Source organism: Corvus hawaiiensis, chromosome 7 (genome assembly GCF_020740725.1).
Source record: "Corvus hawaiiensis isolate bCorHaw1 chromosome 7, bCorHaw1.pri.cur, whole genome shotgun sequence".
In the NCBI taxonomy this organism is placed as follows: Eukaryota; Metazoa; Chordata; class Aves; order Passeriformes; family Corvidae; genus Corvus; species Corvus hawaiiensis.
Window position 1 is genome coordinate 20,174,220 of NC_063219.1, and position 20,867 is coordinate 20,195,086.

The 20,867-nt window shown below is 36.8% G+C and overlaps 2 protein-coding genes across 7 annotated transcripts in view; one reads left to right on the forward strand and one right to left on the reverse strand.

The window, feature by feature from the left end:
- Window positions 1-800: 800 nt before the first annotated feature.
- On the reverse strand, window positions 801-20,138 carry DCAF17 (DDB1 and CUL4 associated factor 17). The gene is made up of 15 exons (XM_048310230.1): window positions 20,116-20,138; window positions 18,938-19,745; window positions 17,593-17,696; window positions 16,138-16,228; window positions 15,137-15,279; window positions 14,256-14,334; window positions 14,019-14,108; window positions 11,779-11,886; window positions 11,164-11,269; window positions 7,580-7,722; window positions 6,064-6,173; window positions 5,532-5,619; window positions 3,962-4,045; window positions 2,415-2,570; window positions 801-1,663 (listed from the first exon to the last, which is right to left on the reverse strand). The coding sequence occupies exons 1-15, from the start codon at window positions 20,136-20,138 to the stop codon at window positions 1,538-1,540; spliced, it is 2,259 nt and encodes a 752-aa protein (XP_048166187.1). The 3' UTR covers window positions 801-1,537.
- METTL8 (methyltransferase 8, methylcytidine) overlaps window positions 19,376-20,867 on the forward strand; it is a 46,785-nt gene continuing 45,293 nt past the window's right edge. For 5 of the 6 annotated variants that reach the window (XR_007205007.1, XR_007205008.1, XR_007205009.1 and 2 more), the window contains exons 1-2: window positions 19,496-19,635; window positions 20,110-20,222. Coding sequence is in view for 3 of the 6 variants with exons in the window: in XM_048310385.1 (XP_048166342.1) it covers window positions 20,218-20,222 (5 nt within the window). In the remaining 3 variants the exon portion in view is untranslated. Of the gene's footprint in view, window positions 19,401-19,495; window positions 19,636-20,109; window positions 20,223-20,867 lie in introns of those variants that run through there. The other variant, XM_048310386.1, reaches the window with a different exon arrangement.

Genomic DNA, 20,867 nt, shown 5'->3' on the forward strand with positions numbered 1-20,867 from the left:
TTTAAATATCTTTCTCTGAGAGGAACTGCTTCAAAAAGCAAACAGCAATGAGAGAAAAAATTATCTTAAGTATCTGCTTAAAAGTTGGGTCTTTTGTCTTAAGAATACAGCTTCATATTAGTTTTTATCTTCATATATTACTTACATAGTTATAAAATAGCAGGTAATGGACAGATGTTCTTTCCTGGACCCAGAGTGATAACTTACAGAAGATAGGGTGGAAGTTGGGTGTTGCTGCAACCCTTTTTTTCTACTGTTGTTTCATTATCTTCTTAAATGTCCTTATTGTGTTGTTTTTTTCTTTCCACAATTGTAATTAACTTTTTCTTTTGCATTACACTTTCTTTAAAAACTCACAATAGAAAAATTTTATCATTCTTCTAGAGCTCTTCTCTATTGCATCACTAGAATGATCCACACTTAATTAGTAAAGCCTGGAGCAAAAAGAAGTATTTGCATTTAGAATTGCCATGCTTATGATGACAGTGATAGCAGTGAGTTCTGTTTTGATGAGCTATTCTCCTGAGCCCAGCTTTGGCGTGCATTTGAAAAAACTTTATCACTGTGAAGTCTAGAGCCTGTGTTTTGTTGTTGTGAGTGTTTTTTAATTTAAAATGAAAGCTTTCATTCTGCAGATTCTGAATATACCACATAGCATTCCAATGTATCTGCACACAGTTGTAAGGGTGAACAGCTGGGAGCTTTGGCTCACACTGTACAACTCCTGATCCTTAACAGAGTCAGGCAGAGAACTGCTTGGTTATCTATCTGTAAAAACACATAAAAAGATATATTAAAAAGACAGTAAAATACATAATTTATTAATATTTCTCTTTAAACCAAAACATACACAACCAGAAAACCTGAGTGATTTTATTTCTCACACAAAACCAAGAGAAGGATTTTGTCTAAGTGGTTTAATGGGAACACTACAATTTTCATACTACATACAAAATTTATCCTAGATAGTTTTACATACTTGGATTAATTAACAGTTTGTATTAGAGTTGCATAGGTAAAACTATGTAAGACAGATCACAGCAAATGGTAGATAATAAGTAAGTCCACATCTTTCTTCTTGATATCCAGTATTTCAATCCTATTGCTGAAGAGAAGCAATAAATGCTGCATCTAGCATTAATGATGAACTGGTAAATACATGAAAAGCCATGAGGAACTACAGGCAAGTGTACAGTGTCACAAAGAAAAAAAGAAACAAAACCTTATGTAGTAGTATAAAATGTTAAGATTAAATCCAGCAAGAAAAACAGTAGTTGACTACTTCATATGTATGGAGTCCTTAAATAGCATCCAAAAGTTTGTAGCTGGTGTTTATGGCTTAAATATATACAAAAGTTCTCCCTCCTTTTTTTACAAAACACTTTCTGGTTTTTTTCATAGCATTAAGGATCATCATCTTTTGCAGTATCATTAAATAGCATCCAAAAGTCTCTGTAGCTGGTGCTTATGGCTTAAATATATACAAAAGTTCTCCCTCCTTTTTTTTTCAAAACACTTTCTGTTTTTTTTCATAGCATTAAGGATCATCATCTTTTGCAGTATTACAGACCATTTGATAAACATGACAACTGAATCTCCTGTTAGGCTTCTGTTCTATATGTAATACGAGGTCTTTGTCAAAGTAAACTTCATGACTGTAAGTCTGAAATGAGAAAAAAAAAAAGGATTGCAGTCTCTATTTGCACAACTTGCTAAGATCCACATCATTTTCCGCAAGGAACAAAAAATATTTAACACCAGTGAACTCCATGATCAGGCAGAAATTTTGTGTGGATACACAGAGATTACTCTTCCAGATAAAGGACAGAATTTTAAAACTTTGAGAGGTTTCTCACATCCCTATTTTAGGAATCTAAATTCAGAGCATCCGATTTAAAGATCACAAGTTGCCTATGCAGTCAATGATAAAAGAGGTGCGAAGGTGCTGAAAATTTCAGACCATATTAGTTGGATGTCCACCTAAACTTGGACTGTATGAACAGCCCATTCCATCTTCCCAAATATATACATAGTGAGGTCCATGCTTCATTCAATGCATGAGTAGTTCAAGTTAAACTAGGGAGACTATTTACAAGTTGCAAAGTTAATCTGATGTAAATAGCCACAGAATGAGTATTTAAGTTGATAAATACTTCAGAAATACATTAAGGACAACCCTTACCCCCAAACAAATCAACCAATGAAAAAAAATTACAATTTCAAATAAAGGAGATTTGCAGGTAAATTAACTACTGTCTGATGGAGCAGTTACAATTTTAGAGTTGTGATTATTATTTTATACAAATCTCATCCCTTCGCAATACTACTTCTATATCTGCTTGAAATGTGAAAAGTGGTATGTAAATGAGTGTGGGGAAGAGACAGTGGGAACAAAAGACAAGAATTTTCCTCACCACATCCCAGGACTCCTTTAATGGAATACTCTTAAGTAGAATCCCATGTTCATTACAATGAAAGTCAAGGTGAGCTCTTCCATCAGCTCCTATCTGAGTAACTGCCACAGTGGATAATAAATCCAATTCATCTTCATAGTCCACAATTTTGAATGTCTTAGGAAAAACAAAACCTCAAGATTACAAATCAAACATAAATTCACATTCCTCTCTACCTAAATTGTAGAGCTCTTTTTTCTTTCAGGTGAAAGCAGAATTGGGCAAATTCTAGTACTTATCTTCTGAAAGAAAACTTTGGGAGCTCGATACCCAACAGGCATTTTTCCCAACATGAGCTGTCAGGGTATTTCAGCAAAATTCCTTAAGTAGGAGAAAAGGAAGTGATGTTCAGAAAAATCCTAATGTGCAAGTACATGTATTTAATATGTAACATACAGGAAATACAAAATAAGTACTTCTGGAGAGGCTGAAGAAATGTATTTATTTATATGTATTTATTGAAGCAGAGTCATTAAGAGACAGTGTAGCTTTAAACCATCATTGGTTTTGAGTGAACGGGTACATTAGAGTAATTCCATTTACCTGAATATCTCTATGTTCTATTCAGATCTCTCTCTTGCTCCACAGATTATATGTCATTGAAGAACTGAGACCCAAATGGCAAGATTGTGAACTATCTTAATTGCCTTTATCTCACTGTGACATGCTCTTTAAATTCAAGCCAGTCTTTCTTCCATAATGTAAAAACATTTACTGGAATCACAAGTAAAGTGTAACAGCAGGAAAGAAAAATAGTGTGCAATTATTTTTATTATGGTTAAAAGAAAAAGTGAATAGAGATATACTGCAGACCCTTATGGGTTATACTGGACTGTGCTGTATTTTTACCACAGTAAAATCTATTTCCTCAGAATAAAGAATAGGAGAGACTGCCAGAAACTGATGAATTTTACCTGTTGTGCTTATGTCAATTACAGATCCAGCTCTAGATAGAGCTAAAAAATATTTTTCATAACCTTTTAAGACTCAAGGGGTGTTTTCATTCTCAAGAAGCAGTTACTTAAAGGAAAAGTGTTAAATACCTTATCCTACAATCCAATCAAAGTAACTGGGAGAGAAAAAGAAAGTTTAGAGATACTATAAAAAAGACAAGAGGATCCTAAAGCAGAGGAAAAGAAGGAGTTCCTTTCATTTCGTAAAATGCTTTATAAGGAACGTTCAAAGTAGACATTTAAATAAAGAAAAGAGTAATGGTTTGACACATTAACATATCTTTTCTGTGCCACTGAAGGCACATGGAGTTATGGTATCATGGGGCATAATATGAGTTCTTGAAAGAAAAAGAAAATTCAAAGCTCAAATGTCAACCAAGGAGAAAAGATGATAAACAGCATGTGAAGCAATTAGAAGAAGACAAAGAGAAGAAGAATAAAGAACTCAAAGATACACACAGCTAATGGTTACACCCACCGCACCTGAAACAAGAAGGGCTTTTGGCTAGCTAAACAGTGAAATAATCCATGAAGTGCTCTTACTACATCAGTTACCTCTTGTTCTGGGTCATCATCCAGCGAGGTAAAACGCTTTTTCACCACTCGACCAGAAGCTGTTACAGTAACAGTGTTGTTCACCTTTGGAGAAACATACAAAAAGTGTCTCTAGACTTCAGAACAATTTAGTTTCTATTGATTTGACAACGTATCTGTTTCATATATTTTGTTTTCTGACCTTGTTTTACTCAATAGCTATGCATAGCCCTGGTGCTGCTGTTTTCCTTAGGAGTTCATGAACTTGGTGACTTTAGTTGAGATATTATTGCTCTTTACTCATATTTAGAGGTGTCCCACAGAGGTGGCAAAGGTTCTCAGCTACCATAATTTTTTGAACAGAAGTGACTAGAACCAAGATGCTAGAATGAGAATTATGACTGCTAAATCACCACCAATTTTTTTCCTAAACTCTTACTTCCAGAAGATGGGGAAAGTAGCATCTTAAACCACCATGGGTGCTTCCACTGGGCTTCATTAACACCGAAAATATTTAAAAAAAAGGTTATCAGTGTCTTAATAGAAGTCAAAAGGAATAAGCACAGCATAGGCAGCAGTAGAACTCGGTATGTCAAGTTATTAGATGACTTGGTGCTTAGTTTTTTAATTCAATGCAAGTTTTGTTCTTGAGTTTGTGTAGATTTTTAATACACAAACCTTTTTTCCTGCAAAAGCTTCAAAATTAGTATCACAGATTCGCAGACATTTTACAGTATTCAAATTATAAAAATTTGCTTTTAGATAAGACATAACTTGTCTGCTCAATCAAAATGACAGTTCCAGGCACTACCTAGAATTGTTTTCATGTGTGCTCTTTAACCTTTTTGACATTAGATTGTCTTTGTGATTCTGTATCGTAAAAGGCTTTGTGAAACAACTGAGGTGATTTAAGAGCTCAGTTCTACCAGTAGTTTTAAACATCCTCTCACGCTTGATTCCACCTCTCTGCACTCTTCTGATTCACTGATGATTCAATCCTGTTCTGCTCCAGTTCAGCAAAACAAGCAAGCAGGAAAGTACTCACGTTTTCTGTCAGGTTATTATTCTGTTATTTTAGTGCCAAGGGTTAGATGAATGCCAGACTTGTCACGAGAGAGTGACAGGTGTGGATGGCCAGGAAAAGGAATGGACTTTTGGAAGCAGTGTATTGTCTTTGTTGGCTTATGAAGACTTACCCCTAAGTTATGAGAGACTTGAAACATTTCTAGCATTTGTATGCTCTACTTACCTGAGCACCAGAGATGCACACAATTATCACTTGGTGGCACCTTCATTTGAAGGAAATCTGTCACCATCTTTTAAGTATGTTTTATATCCATGATACATGTTTACACTGCACACCATAAAGAATGCTGAAAACTAAAGAAAAGACTGGAGGTTTCAGAAATCTATCCTGAAAGTGTTATTGTTTTCAAAATTCTTTTCATACTGCTTAAAGTCCAATGAAGACAGAGAAATGTCTTTCAATAAACCTTGAATAAAGCCCATCAAACACAGTGATTACTCAGATATGCAAACCCCCTGTGTATAGCTCAAAACTACACATTGTGGTCTCAGACACTAAACTCACACAGTTTTCTCTGTTGGCTACAATTGTAAAATCTTCTGCAATCTCCATTTGATCTGCATGATTTTTAACTTCCTTAAGCTTTAAGACTCTACAAAAGAAACAGAAATTATAAAGTAAGTAAATGTCTTGGGGTGACTTTATGACTTACTGACTTTATTTAGTCAATGTATTCTAATCTGCTTACTGCAACATTTCTATATAATTTTTAAAAATCTATATTAAAACACTGTAAATAAATAAAATGAAAATTAATTATTTTTGTAATTTATGTTTACCAGTGAAATTTTGACACAGTGGTCCTTGAATATTTTTCATATCAAAATCTAAACTGTGGCCTCTAGTGCCCACATTCATCACACAGAAGTCTTCAGATGTTTCTAGAAGAACTTTTGATTCTGACAAATTAATAGATTTTACAATTTCTATGGTCTGATGAGTTTTTGGGCCTGCAAATTGTCAAACTACTGAATTTATTGCAGTTATGCAACTTCTTCTGTAATGAAAACAAGATTTGAGTAAAAAAGGCTCATACTTTATCAAGTTTGGTCCCACGTGGATTATTCTACCTGACATATCTGGATGGAAATATATCCAGTCAGGTTCAAGTGAACAGCATTTCATATCCTGTATGCCATTTTTTGCCTGAAGAAGAAAAAGAAAGCTTAGAATATTAGTATTTTGAAAGTCTCACAGATCTAATTAAAGAGGAAATACTGAGCTCCTCACTATATACCTCTGGAGGTTTTTAAGTATTGCTCCTAACCATGACCAGAAAGGATGGCGGTGGAACAATAATAAAAACAACAACAATAATAATAAAAAGACTCAGTTCCAATTCTCAAGATATTCGGTGGAGCAGTTTCGAGATTTTTAATATGCAATAAGCAATAACCTTGTACCTTAGCTATGTATCATCCTATCTCTCCTGAAACTAAGCAAAATGAAGATTTAACTGAAACTGTGCAAACGCTTCAATAATTCCCGCTATTTGAGTATCCAAGACATGGGACGTGTCAACATATGTGACAAACATTAGCACAGAGTTTTACTTCAGCTTCAAACCTCAGGCTTAGCCTCTTTTGTGCAAATTATTTGTGGAGCATGTAAGCCTGGAATACCTTGTGATTTCAGCAATCAAATGCAAGCCAGTCAAAATCTCGGGATTTTGGCAGTGGCTTTCTGTTGTTAAATTTAGCTGACATCGATCATTCAAATTGCCAAATATATGAACCCACATAGAAAAAAACAGATGAGAAAGGATTCTACAAGTCCATTTGAATCAAAATTGATCTTCAGCTACAGTTGTGAAACATCAGTTTTGAAAATAAGACAGGAGGGAAATAACTGGTTTGATCAGGCAAGCAAAAGAGATAAGGACATTTACAAATGAGACTTATTTAGTCAAGAAACTCTGAACAGACCTAGAAGTTGCTTGAAATACAGAATGATCTTCAGGTCAATTCCAGATTCAAAATAAAAGCTGAGAGGGAGAGCTCACACAAAATAGTATTCATATGATGAATAGTACATAAACAAAAACAATTAGGAACAGATTAAACTAAGTAATAAAACCTTTCTAGGGACAAAAAGGGATTAAACTGAGCAATCAAATCTTTTTAAGGAGAGAGAGAGAAGGTACAAGTCAAAGATAAACTACAAACATCAAGGACATTTACTCTGCAATTTCTTAAAATTTAAAATAATTCTTTAGTCAGCATTTAGTAGGCTGACTAGTCAGAAGTGTTAGGATGTTACCATGTAACCAAGGAAACAGGTAATGAGACTTAAAAGTTAAGTCATGAATACAGTGCTGTGTAGCTCTGACAGCGCTACTGTTTATATTGGAATGAAAGAAATATGAGAAGCAGTACTAATTCAGAAGAAACTATTTTACATATGACTCCATGGGATAGCTAATTTGATACTGGAGTGATCCCTGTGTAAGCTCTACACTGCTAAACAAAGGTATTATTACCTACTCAGAATAAGAGATGAAGACAAACATAATACACATTAATTTCAGAGAAGCTGCTTTCTGAATATATTACCAAAGCATTGTCTTTCAGAGAACAAATATGGAAGACTCCTTTATGTTTTTTCTTGTTAGGTGTGATGATATAATGCCAAGGGTAACCTCCAATTTGAAATGCATTCTCCAGAGAAGATGCTTCAAATAGCAAAGGTGGGGTATCTGCAAATATTCGGTAATGTTAACACCATTAGTAGCAGAACAGTCATAATTCCATTGATCCTTACAATTCTAAATTCCAATAAAGCTACAAATTCTTCAGAACTTTTGAAGATTGGTGGAAACACATTGGCTGTGAACTCTTTTCCAGCACCAGCTATGCTACCTCACCTAGCATCCGGGTGCACATCTGCACTGTTCCCTCTGGAGGGTTACTGCCTTCTTAGATCTTGATGCTGAACTACTTTTCTAGTACCTTTGATTTACAAGCAAAGACACAGCAAATAAAATTATCTGATTGAGAAAGGATGTACACATGAACAGATCGAAGACCATATCAAAATGGTCACTATTGTCTTGGGAAAAACAGTGATAAATAACTGGAAACAGCAAGCAGCAATCTCAACTGAATTAAATGCAGGAGGATAGAATATGCAGATTCTGCTTTCTCCTTTTGTGTAATACAACAAAATAGTGTGGACCACAATGGATGCAATCTGTAGCTGAGTTCATAAAAATCAATCAAAATATAAAAATTTTTGCAATTAATGGCAAAAGGTATCTAGTTTTCCTTTCAGTTCAGTTGGGATAAATTATAGAGATGTACTAGGCCATTCTTACAAGTCTTCCGTTTACTAAATGAGAGGCATTTTGAATGAAATGGACTGCACAGAACTTTACAACTTCTGCCAACTAGGTAAATCAAAGCAATTTCTACAGCTGCTATAACTGAATCAACTTTAGAGTGAAGATCAGCTCTTTCTAACAGAGAAAAGCTGGGAAAAAATTGACAAAATGTGGAGAAAATCTGCAGTTACAAGGGGAATTTAGACAGGCAGAACACAAAAACCCAAACTGAACTAGTGCAAGGAGAACAAGGTTCTTATTTGGACTTTGGGTCCCAAACGTCTTATCCAAATTTTGACTTGTTCTTATCCTGCTTAGTGTAGATAATTATCCTAGCTGCCAATGGTGCTGTCACATGACATCAGATACTATGTTTATGGAGTGCTTCTCTCCTCTTCCTTTGTTCATGTTTCCATCTACTTAGCCATTTAGATTGAATGGAATTAGTTCAATGCCAATGGAAATGAAGTCTTTCCTAAGCTGGAAAGTGACTATGTTCTATTTGCCTTTTGGAGTGACGCATAGGAAATGGGTGATTCTGTGCAAGATATAACAAACTACAGGTTATAAAAAACTCATGCATCTGCTGGAAATGTAGAGAATGTTGAAGATGGAAGCATAAGCAAAGGACCTACTGATACTAAAATCAGTCAGAAAATGAAAAATGACATAAGAAAGTTTGCTAACATTTTACCCAAACAACTTTTTAAATAAAGCATATATATCAAGGTCCCTCAAAAATTCTGGTAGATGAACTAAATGATACAATTAAATGTATCTCAATAGTATATCAATACTGAGTAGTAGAGCCTACTTATAAAATACGCCTTTCCTTTTATGTTCATTTGGCAAAGATTTGCAAGATCATAGCCACCTAAACCACTGTGATAATGTGATTCTGCTGCCTCAACTCCCTCTTTCCTGCTGTATGTCACTTGCTCTGGTTGCTTAACACCTCCTGTTTTATTGTTTGCAAGTCCTTTCCCAAGTCTTGCCAGTTTTCAATCTTCAATTGAGCTTCTTTGTTCACTTACTTTAAACTCTGCAGACTCATCTAAACTCATCATAAGTTGTTCCTGGCAGCACTAACAAGTGTTTGTTCTAAATGCAAATAAAACCAAAGAAACAAGAACAGGAAAAGGTTTCTACAAGGTATCCTTCTCCTTGCTTTTTTCCTGAAATTACTATATCATCTAACAATAAATCAAACTACAGTTTTAAGTTCTGGACCATTCAGAAAATCACACACTGTGACCAAAATCAATTCCTCACCAGTTAAGAGTTGTAGCATAGTACATAGTAGCCTGTATGTTTCGATCTCTCTACACTTCCTTTCGGGTACCTCACACCATGGAAACAGTACTGTAATAATGGCCATCCCTTCAGGCAATTTCTGTAGGGAGGCTAGGACTAAGTAAGAAGGAAAACTACACAGTTCAATTATAGTAAATACAAGCCTGCACTCTGAAACTGTTAGGATCTTGCTCACTGAAGCATTTGCCCGTCTCATTCTTGAAAGAAAACAACTCAGAAATGCAACTATTCTTTCAAGAAGGAAACCACAGGAATGCAACTATTTGCAAAAAGCAACCACGAAAAATGTATGTCATGGGTTCAAAACTTCCTAACCACAAATTCCTGAATGTGATTAAAGATCAAAAATGTTTTCTCCAGTCCACGGTTTTAAATCTCAAAACTAAAAACTACAATGATCTATAAGCCATGAGATCAAATCGTCCTATTAAAGTTCCCACAGCAGGCTTTCCACAGGTCCCTGAAGTTAAATGGTGGTTTCACAGATCGAGATGGAGAGAAAAATGGGGAAAGAACCTGAGAGATCAAATATAGCAGCCTATTACTTTGTTTTGCTAAAACATTGCATTATAACTTCACTATGTAAGTCTGTATTTTATCTTTGTGTACTCCCTCATTTTTATATAAATATGGATTGATGTGTCACTTGTTATCTGACACTGAAAAAAAAAAAGCATATTTTATGTGGACAATCACCTGTAAAAAACGTTTAATACAGAAGCATTTTAAATTAAATAAATAAATACATGCATTCTTTGATATTCGTGAAACCAACCTTTTAAATTTTTTTTTTAGATGCCTCAAGTGTGAACTTGTGAGAATGTATTTTTAAAGTAAGAAAAGAAATTTTGAAGAAAGTCTCAGGCTTTGCTCATTCATTAAGATTCTTAGCACCAAATTCTAATCTCAAGTATACCAACAGAAGCCACTGTTTCATTTTAGAGAAAGAAGTCATTAAGTAACACAGAACATTTATAAGTTAATGATTTGAGGCATTAGAATTGTTTTTAATAATTTGTTCTCTTCTCGGGAATTCATTTTACTGAAACTGGCACATTTCTGACAACCTAGAATATCAAAATGCAAGTCAGACAAATTTTATTCAGTCTCTTTGAATTTCCTCTGCAAGCTGGAGTAAATGTTCTCACATCTTCTGCTTACATACCATATACTGTTTCTGGGTGCTACTAACAGCTATCCTAGTCCTTCCTGTTTCTTAAGAACAGTTGCATCTCAGAAATAAAGAAAGGGGTTTCCATTTCATGCACTGCTTATAAAGTTTTTCAGATAGCTTAGTTGCTCTAATAGTTTTCTTGGTGTGTCTTATATAATTATTACTGTAATTAGAAGTAAAGCAAAGCGCATTTTACTATAATGTAAATCCAGAAATACAGCTACAGCACAACATGAGCACAGTAATTTTAGTATTTTTCCTTAGTGTGAAATAAGTCACAATTAATCCATAAAAGCCACCAGTCAAGCCAATACAAAGATCATAATTACCTGTTATTTTAATGTTACATGGAAGACCAAATGGATACTTTCCTACAACTCCCACCTGACCATTCCAGTTGAATTCTTGTCCCAAATCAAATGGTTGTTCCATGAACTAAAATAACACAGAACAATTTAGCTTTACAGATGCATATTTATTTACTTTTTAGTTTTACTGCTCTATTACTACCGCATTCTTTATCTTGTTAGATACTGCTTGAGGTCTTATTTTTGAATTAGTTTGATTTTTGACTGGAAAGATATAAACTCACAAGTCTCACTGCAGTTCTGTTTGAGATCAAACTTCCCCATGCCCACCAGTTCCTGGCCTTAACAATCATCTAAAACTACAGTATACGTGTGTAAAGAGGAGCACATCTGGTCTAACATTTACATAACTCCTCAGAAGTGCCTGTCTGACCCTGTATCTCTTATGTTTTGCCAACTGTAACTGTTGCAAGTAATTTTTCTAATAGTGTATCCATTTGTATCTTCTGACCATAAATTCGGGCAGGAACCTATCCTTTGACCCATGCCCCATGTACTTATGTAGCATACACAAATATTTATGACTTTTTACCCAAAAATAGCATGGACTGTATGAAAACTCTTTTGTTTCATTACCTGTTCCAAAATGGCCTTGAAGTTATAGAGCCTGACCAGACCCATGCTATACATTACAATCAGGATTCCATTAGAAACAGCAACATCTGTCACACTATTACCAAAAATCTGGAATAAAATAAAGCAAAAAATATTCTATTAGAGAAGAAATAATTGAGAGAAAACACAAATAACTGACATTATGTCCTTGATTTTGCAATTGCTTTATTTTTTTTTATTCTGACCAATCTCTACGATCAGTCTTTAAATTCATGAAGTTTTCTGTAACTCATCTCTTCTGCTGAGTTTCTTTAATCCGTTGCACTGCAGTAACACCTGAGGTTAGATTAGTCATATTCTGCAAGCAGATTCATGCTCTAATAAATTCTCAGTTTATCTTCATATCATGCTACCCAGTTATTATCATACATGAATAGATTATATTATCCAGCATCCCACAGGAATGTTAGCAAAACTAGCAACTCAATCCAAAAGTCCTGATTTCAGATCTTCTGTTCTTTCTTCACCACCAGGGTAAAATACTAGTCTAATCACAACTCTATGGCTGCGTACAGCTGTACTAAAACTTCATTATCCAGCTGTCACAGAGTACAGGATTCTCTCTGAATCCAAATTAGACATATACATGAGAAGCTGACTTATCCTTTTTAATAATTATGCACTATTCATTTGTGCTACTGCTTAACACATCACTGAGCAAACCCCACAAACGAATTCTTCATATTTAATTAATAGCAACATGTGAAGTTCATTGGGTTTTTTTAATAGATATGCTTGGAAATGTAGTTTTCTTTAATCTGACTTACTATGTAAAAAAGCAATTAAACCAGTTAAAACAGGCTCAAAACCAATAAAAAATAAAGAAACCCAGAAACTGTAAGACACCTACACCTTAACACTACCTACAATTTTGTGATCTGTTCAGTTATGAAAGATATATTCACTTCTGAGACTTCACCTTTTACTTCGTTTTACAGCTCTTTCTCAATACATTTGTTAGCTTAGGTCTCTGTGTCTTTCAAACACAAACTCTAATAATCTTCCAACCCTCAAGTCTCCTTTCTATCCTTAAGACCTCAGCCACTCTGAACTCAGAATTTATTGTGGTACACCATCTCAGTAAAGCTGATGCATGAGGTGCATTCTGCAGTCTTAAACAGTAACACTAACCCTAACTCCAATCTAACAGTCACATTCCTCTGATCTGCGGCAGGTCTGGCATTGCCTTCACTGGTTGCATCTCCTGCTGGGTGATTCTCACATCTAAAATGCTGCCCTTCCATTATAGTTTAACAATTTCTCTGATGAGTACTTGGTACAGACCCAGCTGAAGAAGTGCTCTTTCAGATGTTCCGCCTACTATGACCATGATGAATTTGGCATGCCATTCCTAACTAGATTGAGAATACCTTTGATACTGGTAACATTTTTTCCAGTCCCAAATACTAATTTTGAACAGAACAATACACAGTACCCCCAAACTTTCATGGGCCCAAATGAAAAAGTTTAACCCCATGCCTTCACTTGTCAGGCCCAATTTCAATTATAGCCTCAACCCAACCTAGCACCAGCTAAAACTCCAGCTTATAGCTCTGGACCTTAAAAGACACTGTACCTCACAGAACCTAAAAGACAGAGTTTGCATGTTTGTACTCTTTCATGTGTAAGTTGTATCCAGAGCTTTCTTGACTTAAAATCAAACAGTAATAATTGCAATCTGGCTCAAAGTTTCTTCCTAAGTATATGCACTTACTTACAGGTCAGAAACTGAACTCAGGTTGTTTGTTCTTGACTGGTAAAGCAAGACATATTTACTTCTGTCATTCAATAACAGTGATAATAAAAGTTTGAAACATTTGTAACTGCATATAGACTTGATAGACAGTTACTAGGACTGGGTCAGAGGCACATCTATCTTTCTTTAAGGAGGTGAAAAGAAGTGTACAAACACTTTAGGATTTCCTAATTCTTATGATTGTTCTAAGAAAAGGCTAAAGTCCTTCCACATGTCAAAGAGCAACCCAGTAACAGAATCTATTTGTATCTTCTCTTCTGGTCATTAGAATTAAGAATATTTGCCCCAACGCCCCTATCAGACACAAGAACACTGCTGCTAATTAATGTTTCAATTGCTTTTACAAGCTGTAAGTATGACTTCGGAAATTCTGAAATAAGTGTCTAAACTACAGCTGTCATAGAACTACATTACAGATCACATGTTATTAGAAAAATTAACTTACCTTTTTGTTTATTTCCAGCATTCCAATGAATGAAAGAGGCAAAACTTGGAATACAGCAAGATAAAACAATACAGTCTGCTGGATTCCTGCCTGGGAAGGAACAATACTGAATATAGTTATTAAAGGTAGGACAAATTTTATCTTCTACCATAATAACAAAGTATAATGTCCCCATCTTTGTGCTTGTAAATTTTTTTGATCAATGTTGTAAAAATGACAGTTTTTTGACAAACTTACCTGCCGTGCTGCTGCAGGGAGCTTATTCTGAGCTGACTTTACAATCATTACCTCTTGAGGAGTATCCCAGCTCAGATACCTATTTGTGACAAGAAAGGCCTATCTTAATGACATAAAAACTATTTATTAATAAATATATTATTTCACATAAAATATAGTCAACCATAACTAAGCCAATGCCTGTGCCCAGGCAAACTTCAGTATTTGATTTGGAAGAGGTGCTCAAGATGTTTGCTCTTTGCAATGATGTAAAATCCATGGAACTAGGAATGGCTTATTTCATACAGGATTGTGAGAAATAGTTGGAAAGCATGAACATTCACTATCTTAATTTTTCTCCTTCCCTTCATAATCACACTTTCTTATCCTTCAGCCTAAAGAAAATAATTTCTTCTGAAAACTGAAAAAAAGAAGCAGTTTACCAGAAAAGTAACTGCTCTGCTTTAAAATCTACCCTATGGAGAAGAATCTTTGCAAATTAAAAACATCTCAGACTTTGAGCATATTGTTTGTATGTTTGATCAGGTTTGTTTTTCAGCTTTTAAAGTCCTCTCTTGGTATGTTGCTATTGCAATACTAAAGGCTGTAAAGTTGTCAGAGAAAAGCAAATAGTACGCTAGGTTTTGTGGAACTTGATACCAAATTTGACCCCATAATACTTAAGTTGGTGAAATTCTTCTACAGGTAAGAGCATGCAGGAACACTACTCCAGGTAATGTTCTAGATTAACAAATCTGTTGTCAGCCATAGGATAGTACTAAAATAAACACAATTCCCCTTCTCCTCTATAGTACTAATCACTGTTAATTATATAAAGCTCTCCTTCTCCACTATACTACTAATGACTGCTAATGATATAAAGCCTAGTTGTTGTGTAATACCTGAAGAATTTACAACAGGAACCAGCAAGATATACTTTTTCCAGTACTTCTCCACTATCAGCAGAGAGACGTAGAAGCCAGTTCTGCACTGTCAAGACTATCAGGGAAGCTTTGTAATCTGATGGACTCGGTAGCATTTCCCCCTACATAAAAAAAGGCTATTAGAAAAAAGTTTGTATCAGGAGGATACATAACATTTTGACACAGTCAGAAGAACACAAAAGTAAATACACATTCCTCAAAAACTGAAGGAGGAAAGCTGCCTGCTAATCAGATCAGTATCTCTAAGCTCATGTCCATGCCAAATAATCACCTACCACATAAATAGTCTGCTGTCACATTTTTTGCAGGACAGTTACCATTTCTAGAAAAGACAGCCTTTAAAACATCCTTGCCTTGTGAAAAATTAACTGCTTTTTGATCTAATTGATACCAACCTTGAAGATAAAGTTCTTTAAGTATTTCAAAATGAGACATTCAGTAGTAACTGCTACAAATGGCATTTACATTGCTTTATTTTTAGGTACCTCATGGATAGGGCTATATTTCTAAGCTCTGTGGACACTGGGTGAAGGAGAGAAATTATGTAATTATTAGTTAGAAACAATAGAACAGTTTTTGGGCCTCCAGTGTATCTGCTTTTTGGTTTTTTTAATGTCAACAGATCTGGAGAAAACTAAAACTCCCAGCTACTGTCCTAGAATTTATTTTGTAAGGAATTAAGAATTAATTGCATAAGCATAAAAGCACTGGTTTTAAAATTTTCCATGAAAGCTTACAAAAAAAGCATTTGAATGCACTACTGAGAAATACAGAGAAGTATACCTCTAAATGTTCAGTTAATATAAATAAGGCACATGTTGCAAACCTTTAATGACTTAACTCCCTAAAAACATTGAGAAAATGGTTTGGAAGGAAAGAGCACTCCATTCTAAATGTTTCACCAAAATATATTAATTTAGTATTTTGCACAACAATGCTCCAGTAAAAAGCAATCTTACCAGTGGGCATTCCAATAATAAAGCATCTTCTATTTTTTCAGACTTGGCACACTTTGACTTTTGATAAAGTATTCTTGGCTCTTGTGCAATGCTAGAGGAAAATGATTGCTAATCATTAGTCTATTTTATAGACCACTTTCTATCAACAAGTCATTTCATACAGTTTTATAAATCCTGCCTTCTCCTTAGGCCGGTCAGAAAAATTTGTAAATATACCTTTGTAAATATACCTGAAATTGCTCTCAAAATAAGGCCTAATAAGCAATAGTTAATATAATGTAATATTTAAAAGCTAAACTTCTCTAAATCTTTTGGTCTGGTTGCTTTTTTTTTGTTTGTTTTTAGTTTTGGGTTTACTTTTAGTTTGGTTTATTTTTCTTTTAAGTAACAATAGTAACATTCTTGCGCTAGTGATATACATTAAGAAGAAAGCACATTTCAAAAACTAATGATCATCCTGGAACCTTCCCCTCAAGTTCTTCCAATGTTGCCTTTCATAACAAAGGTGTGGCGTCATGTTCAGATACTTTAAAAAAAACCTCTACTAACTAAAAGAAAAGCTTTGTACTGTGCACAGTTTTGCCCTCTGGGAGAAGATGAGACAAAGAAAAACCTGAAAGATGTTAGACAGGTTAACCCAGTACTGAAAACATTCATACAATGTAGGAAAAAAAGCAGATTTAGATCTCAGCTGTGGGTTATAGATTAATTTAATTAACTCTTAGTGGTTTACACTGACAGAGTAGTTTGTCTTTTATGTATCATATGACACTATCTCAAAACTGCTCTGCCCACAACTTCCTCAGCAATGCAGTTCTCCAAGTCCATGCTACTTCCCTCACAGTAGGGACAGGCAAGGACAAGGGCTGGTGGACACAGATTTCCTGTCCTCTACCCTACCATGTCCTGCCTCCTAACCTGTGTATCTGCAACTGGTCATGGAACAGGAGAATACATTAGATCAGAGAACTAATCTGCAAAATACATTAGCAAAAACTAGCACATACTGCGGGCTGTACTTTTACATGAAGAATAATTTACCTATTTTATACAGAATTTACGTAGTACCGAGCTTGTTACATAGGCTGATTCTGTGACACACTCTTTAGCACAGTGCTAGTTACCAGACTACAAAGAACTACTATTCATTTGGCTTTTTAGTGCAAGACTAGAAAATGGTGGTAATCTTCCATTCCTGCTCTGAAAGCTGAGGTTATACAGCACCAGAAAGATCAGGCTTTCTTTTACCAAAGTAGGTGTCACATTAAGATACAGCGACATCTAAATGTAATTCAAAAACTGTAAACCAAAGATTTATGCACCTGGGTTTTTTTTTTGTTCCTAAGTAAACTCCACTCAATTCATGGCAGCTATTTGTATGAGTAAAGTTAGCAATGTAACACAGAATCAGTCTCAAAACTGTAAGTCAGTACCTTACAATTGTAAATTTATTACCTGGTAATACAGCATTGGTAATTGTCCATGTAAATTCTTCCTCTTTCATACGCAATAGGAGATGCAGAATGAGTTGTCCAGACATTCTTGAATTTAGTACTTTCCTGAAACAGAATCGTTTTAACAGTGATGGCTGTTTGTAACAAACTTTGCTTCTGAAAAATATTTTATTTGGCTCCTGCAACTTAATAATTCACATTAATTGAAACTTTACAGCCAAATACACAAGGAAGAATCTTATTTGGTTTTTATAAATAAAATTACCAGACCTTTTTAAAGAAAATTTTGTCTTGTTTAAAAACCAAGTTAAAAGATTTTTAATTAGCTATAATGGACAGCAGGGGTAAGGAATATTTTGTCATTAACTTGCCTGCATTAAAACTGGCTACTAACCTTCCATGGTGACTTTTGAAATCAAGGACTCAACTCCCCAGAATATAAATATGCACAGAATTCTTTTATATGTAATTAATTGGATTTATTAAATACGTAATTCCATTCTGCTGGTGGTGTTCGGTGTGAAAGACAGAAAAATGTATTTACTGTTATTTGCAATAAGCACCCAAAACGTTGATGAAATAGACTGCTCACATTAAAGTTTCTTCCATGCATTTAAGATATCAGGAGCTCTATACCATTAACAAAGGTACCAGTATTAGAAAAAAAAAGTGTAAGTCAGACATACTTATTTTCATTTCAGTAAACCTTGCATGCCTATTGATCTAGTTACATAAGCAAATACTTCAGATGACTTCCAATAAATGTATTTTCAGTGTAAGATAATTGCCAATTCACTTCCACAGTCTTTTCCAATGTATTTCTATCAACTACTGTATGGAAGCAGTAATTGTTTTAAAACTGTTTTTAAAAAAGGGTTCAGTTTGTAATTGGTTTAATTCCTATTTATTCTGTAACATTAGTTTCACTAAGAACTGGGGTTACATTTACCTGAAAATCTCTGCTGATTATCTTATTGTGCAAAATTCCTTTCAAATTTAACATGAAACACTAAGACTTTAACATTAGTATTAAATATGAAGCCATCTTAGGGAAATAGGTGATACAGAATCTCATAAAAGCTTATTTCTAACACAATTATTAGATATACAAGTGCCTCTGCAGTTTTTGCCCAGCACAATCCTCTCTACATTTCTAGGCCCGAGCCTTGTGAAATAAATTTAACCATTACTAACTGTCTTCGTCAAAACTGCACCTTTTTTTCCCCCAAACTTGTTCTCCAGCGTGACGGGGGACTTCTCGAACACCAGAGGACTGATACTCAGCCCCCTCGACTGAGAGCCCGTACCCTCAGGGATGCAGCCAGCGCCGAAACGCAGCCCATTACCTGACACATTATCTTTCTGAGGAGTCCCAGGTTCTTCCTGTGGGCGACACCAGCATCCCTGGCATAGAAACCGTGGGCCCTGCGGCTGAGGAGGCGGCACACGTTGTGCACCCCGCACGCCCGGGGGGCGGCCTTGCCCCCGCCGGCGGCCGCCTGCGGGCATATTCCCGGCCCGCGGGCCGGGATCGCCTTTCTCCCTCGCTCCAGGCTCGCTCTCGGCGGGGCGTGCAGCCTTGCAGGGCCAGGCCCGCGCCGGCTTTCTCTCAAACCCCTGCCCGGCGAGAGGTGAAGCGAAGCGGGTAAAGGCCCGAACGGCCCCTTGCTCCTTGACTGCCGAGCGAGGCAAACCGAGGCCTGCCGACGGTGCTCCACGCCCTGCACTTCCCCCGCCACCACAGCGCCGGTTTCCGCAGACGCCAGGCGGGGACAGCCCTGCGCCGCCGCCTCCCCCGCGGCTCGCCGGGTACTGTAGTTTTTCGCGAGAGGAATCGCGCGGCGCGCCCGGACTTCACCTCCCGCCGCGCTCCGCGGAGGGCCGCCGCCGCTCCCGGGTGGGCCGGGCCGGCTGAGGCGGCCGCGTGGTGCCTGCGGGTGGCGGGCGGAGCGGGGTCGCGCTCCTCCGGGGGAGGGCTGCGGCGTTGGGGCTGATAAGGCGCTGCTCGGAGGACCGGGCAGGAGCAGGCGCTGCGCAGGGCTTGGTGAGAACCGCCGGCAGCGGCCGCCCGCTGGTGCCCGCGGAGCCGCCGGCGCACCGGGAGTTCCGCCCCCGCCGGGCTCCCCGCCGACCCTGCTCTGAACGATGCGGGCGCTCGGCACGTGGGACGTGCAGATGGAAGCATTTTACCGGTTGTTTTTTAAAATAATGGCAGGAAAGTTTTTTTAGTGGTAACTAGTTAAGGAGAAGTGGGAACTAGTATATTCTTTCTTTTAAAATGTTCCTGCTGTAGAGCACAGTCCTCGGGGTTGGGCGCGGGGCACTCCCGGGGGTGAACGCCCGAGCTGGCACCTGCGAGCCTGGGGCACCGGCCGCGAGCCTTTTTGGGTACGGCGGTGTGGGATTGAGTGTACCTGGATCTAGGGGGACGGTTAAGGGATTTGTTGAAAGCTTTTTAAAACTCCAAGGTCAACAGAAACTTTTTAAGACGTGTAACACTTCATTTTTGTATTTTTAGAGCTACCTCCCAAATGTTGTCGCAGTCATCAATCGCTACTTGCCGGCAGAGCAACTGAAGGCTGTAGACAGATTTGTTTCTCTTCCTTGCCAGAAACCAAGCGACCAAATGGGGTAATCAAAAGTTGCTGATCTTTTGTGTGCCCATATCTGTTCTTCAGGATCTGAGCGGAACCTTGAATCATCACTAATACTTTAAGAATAGAGAAAGTCCTTTAAGTTTCTGCTGCTTTGCAGCTATTTCGTGAAGGTAGCTAAACACAAACTCGATTGTTGCAGTTGCTCCTTCAAAGAGCTGATTAGAGGAGTAAGTGGAGCTTACTGTGCGGTGGATTAGCAACATCGCCAGTGACTTCAGAGCTGGTAAGGCAAAGTCCACGTGGACATCCAGAGTCCTGCAAGAATGTAAATGGATGAGGTTCTTGAATATAAATTGTAGACAAGTAGTAAAATTCATGTTGCCCTATCACAATTCTCATAATCTTTAATAAAAAATCCCATAGTTTGTGTTGAGACAAATCATCTTTTGTTAGGCAATACAGTTAAATATTCAGCATTTTGTAGATAATCTGGTTAAAAACAGTTTAAGTGATTGCATTTGGAGGTTTAGATGTATCTTCACTGTACAAGTATATATGTATGCATACACGTAAAGTCTCAACAGCTCTTTTTTTTCCTTTCCCTCCTTCCTGTGTTAAGTAGCAGCCAGCAGAGGGTGTGCACGGTAACGAGGAACCCTTCTTTGATTATTCAAGTAAA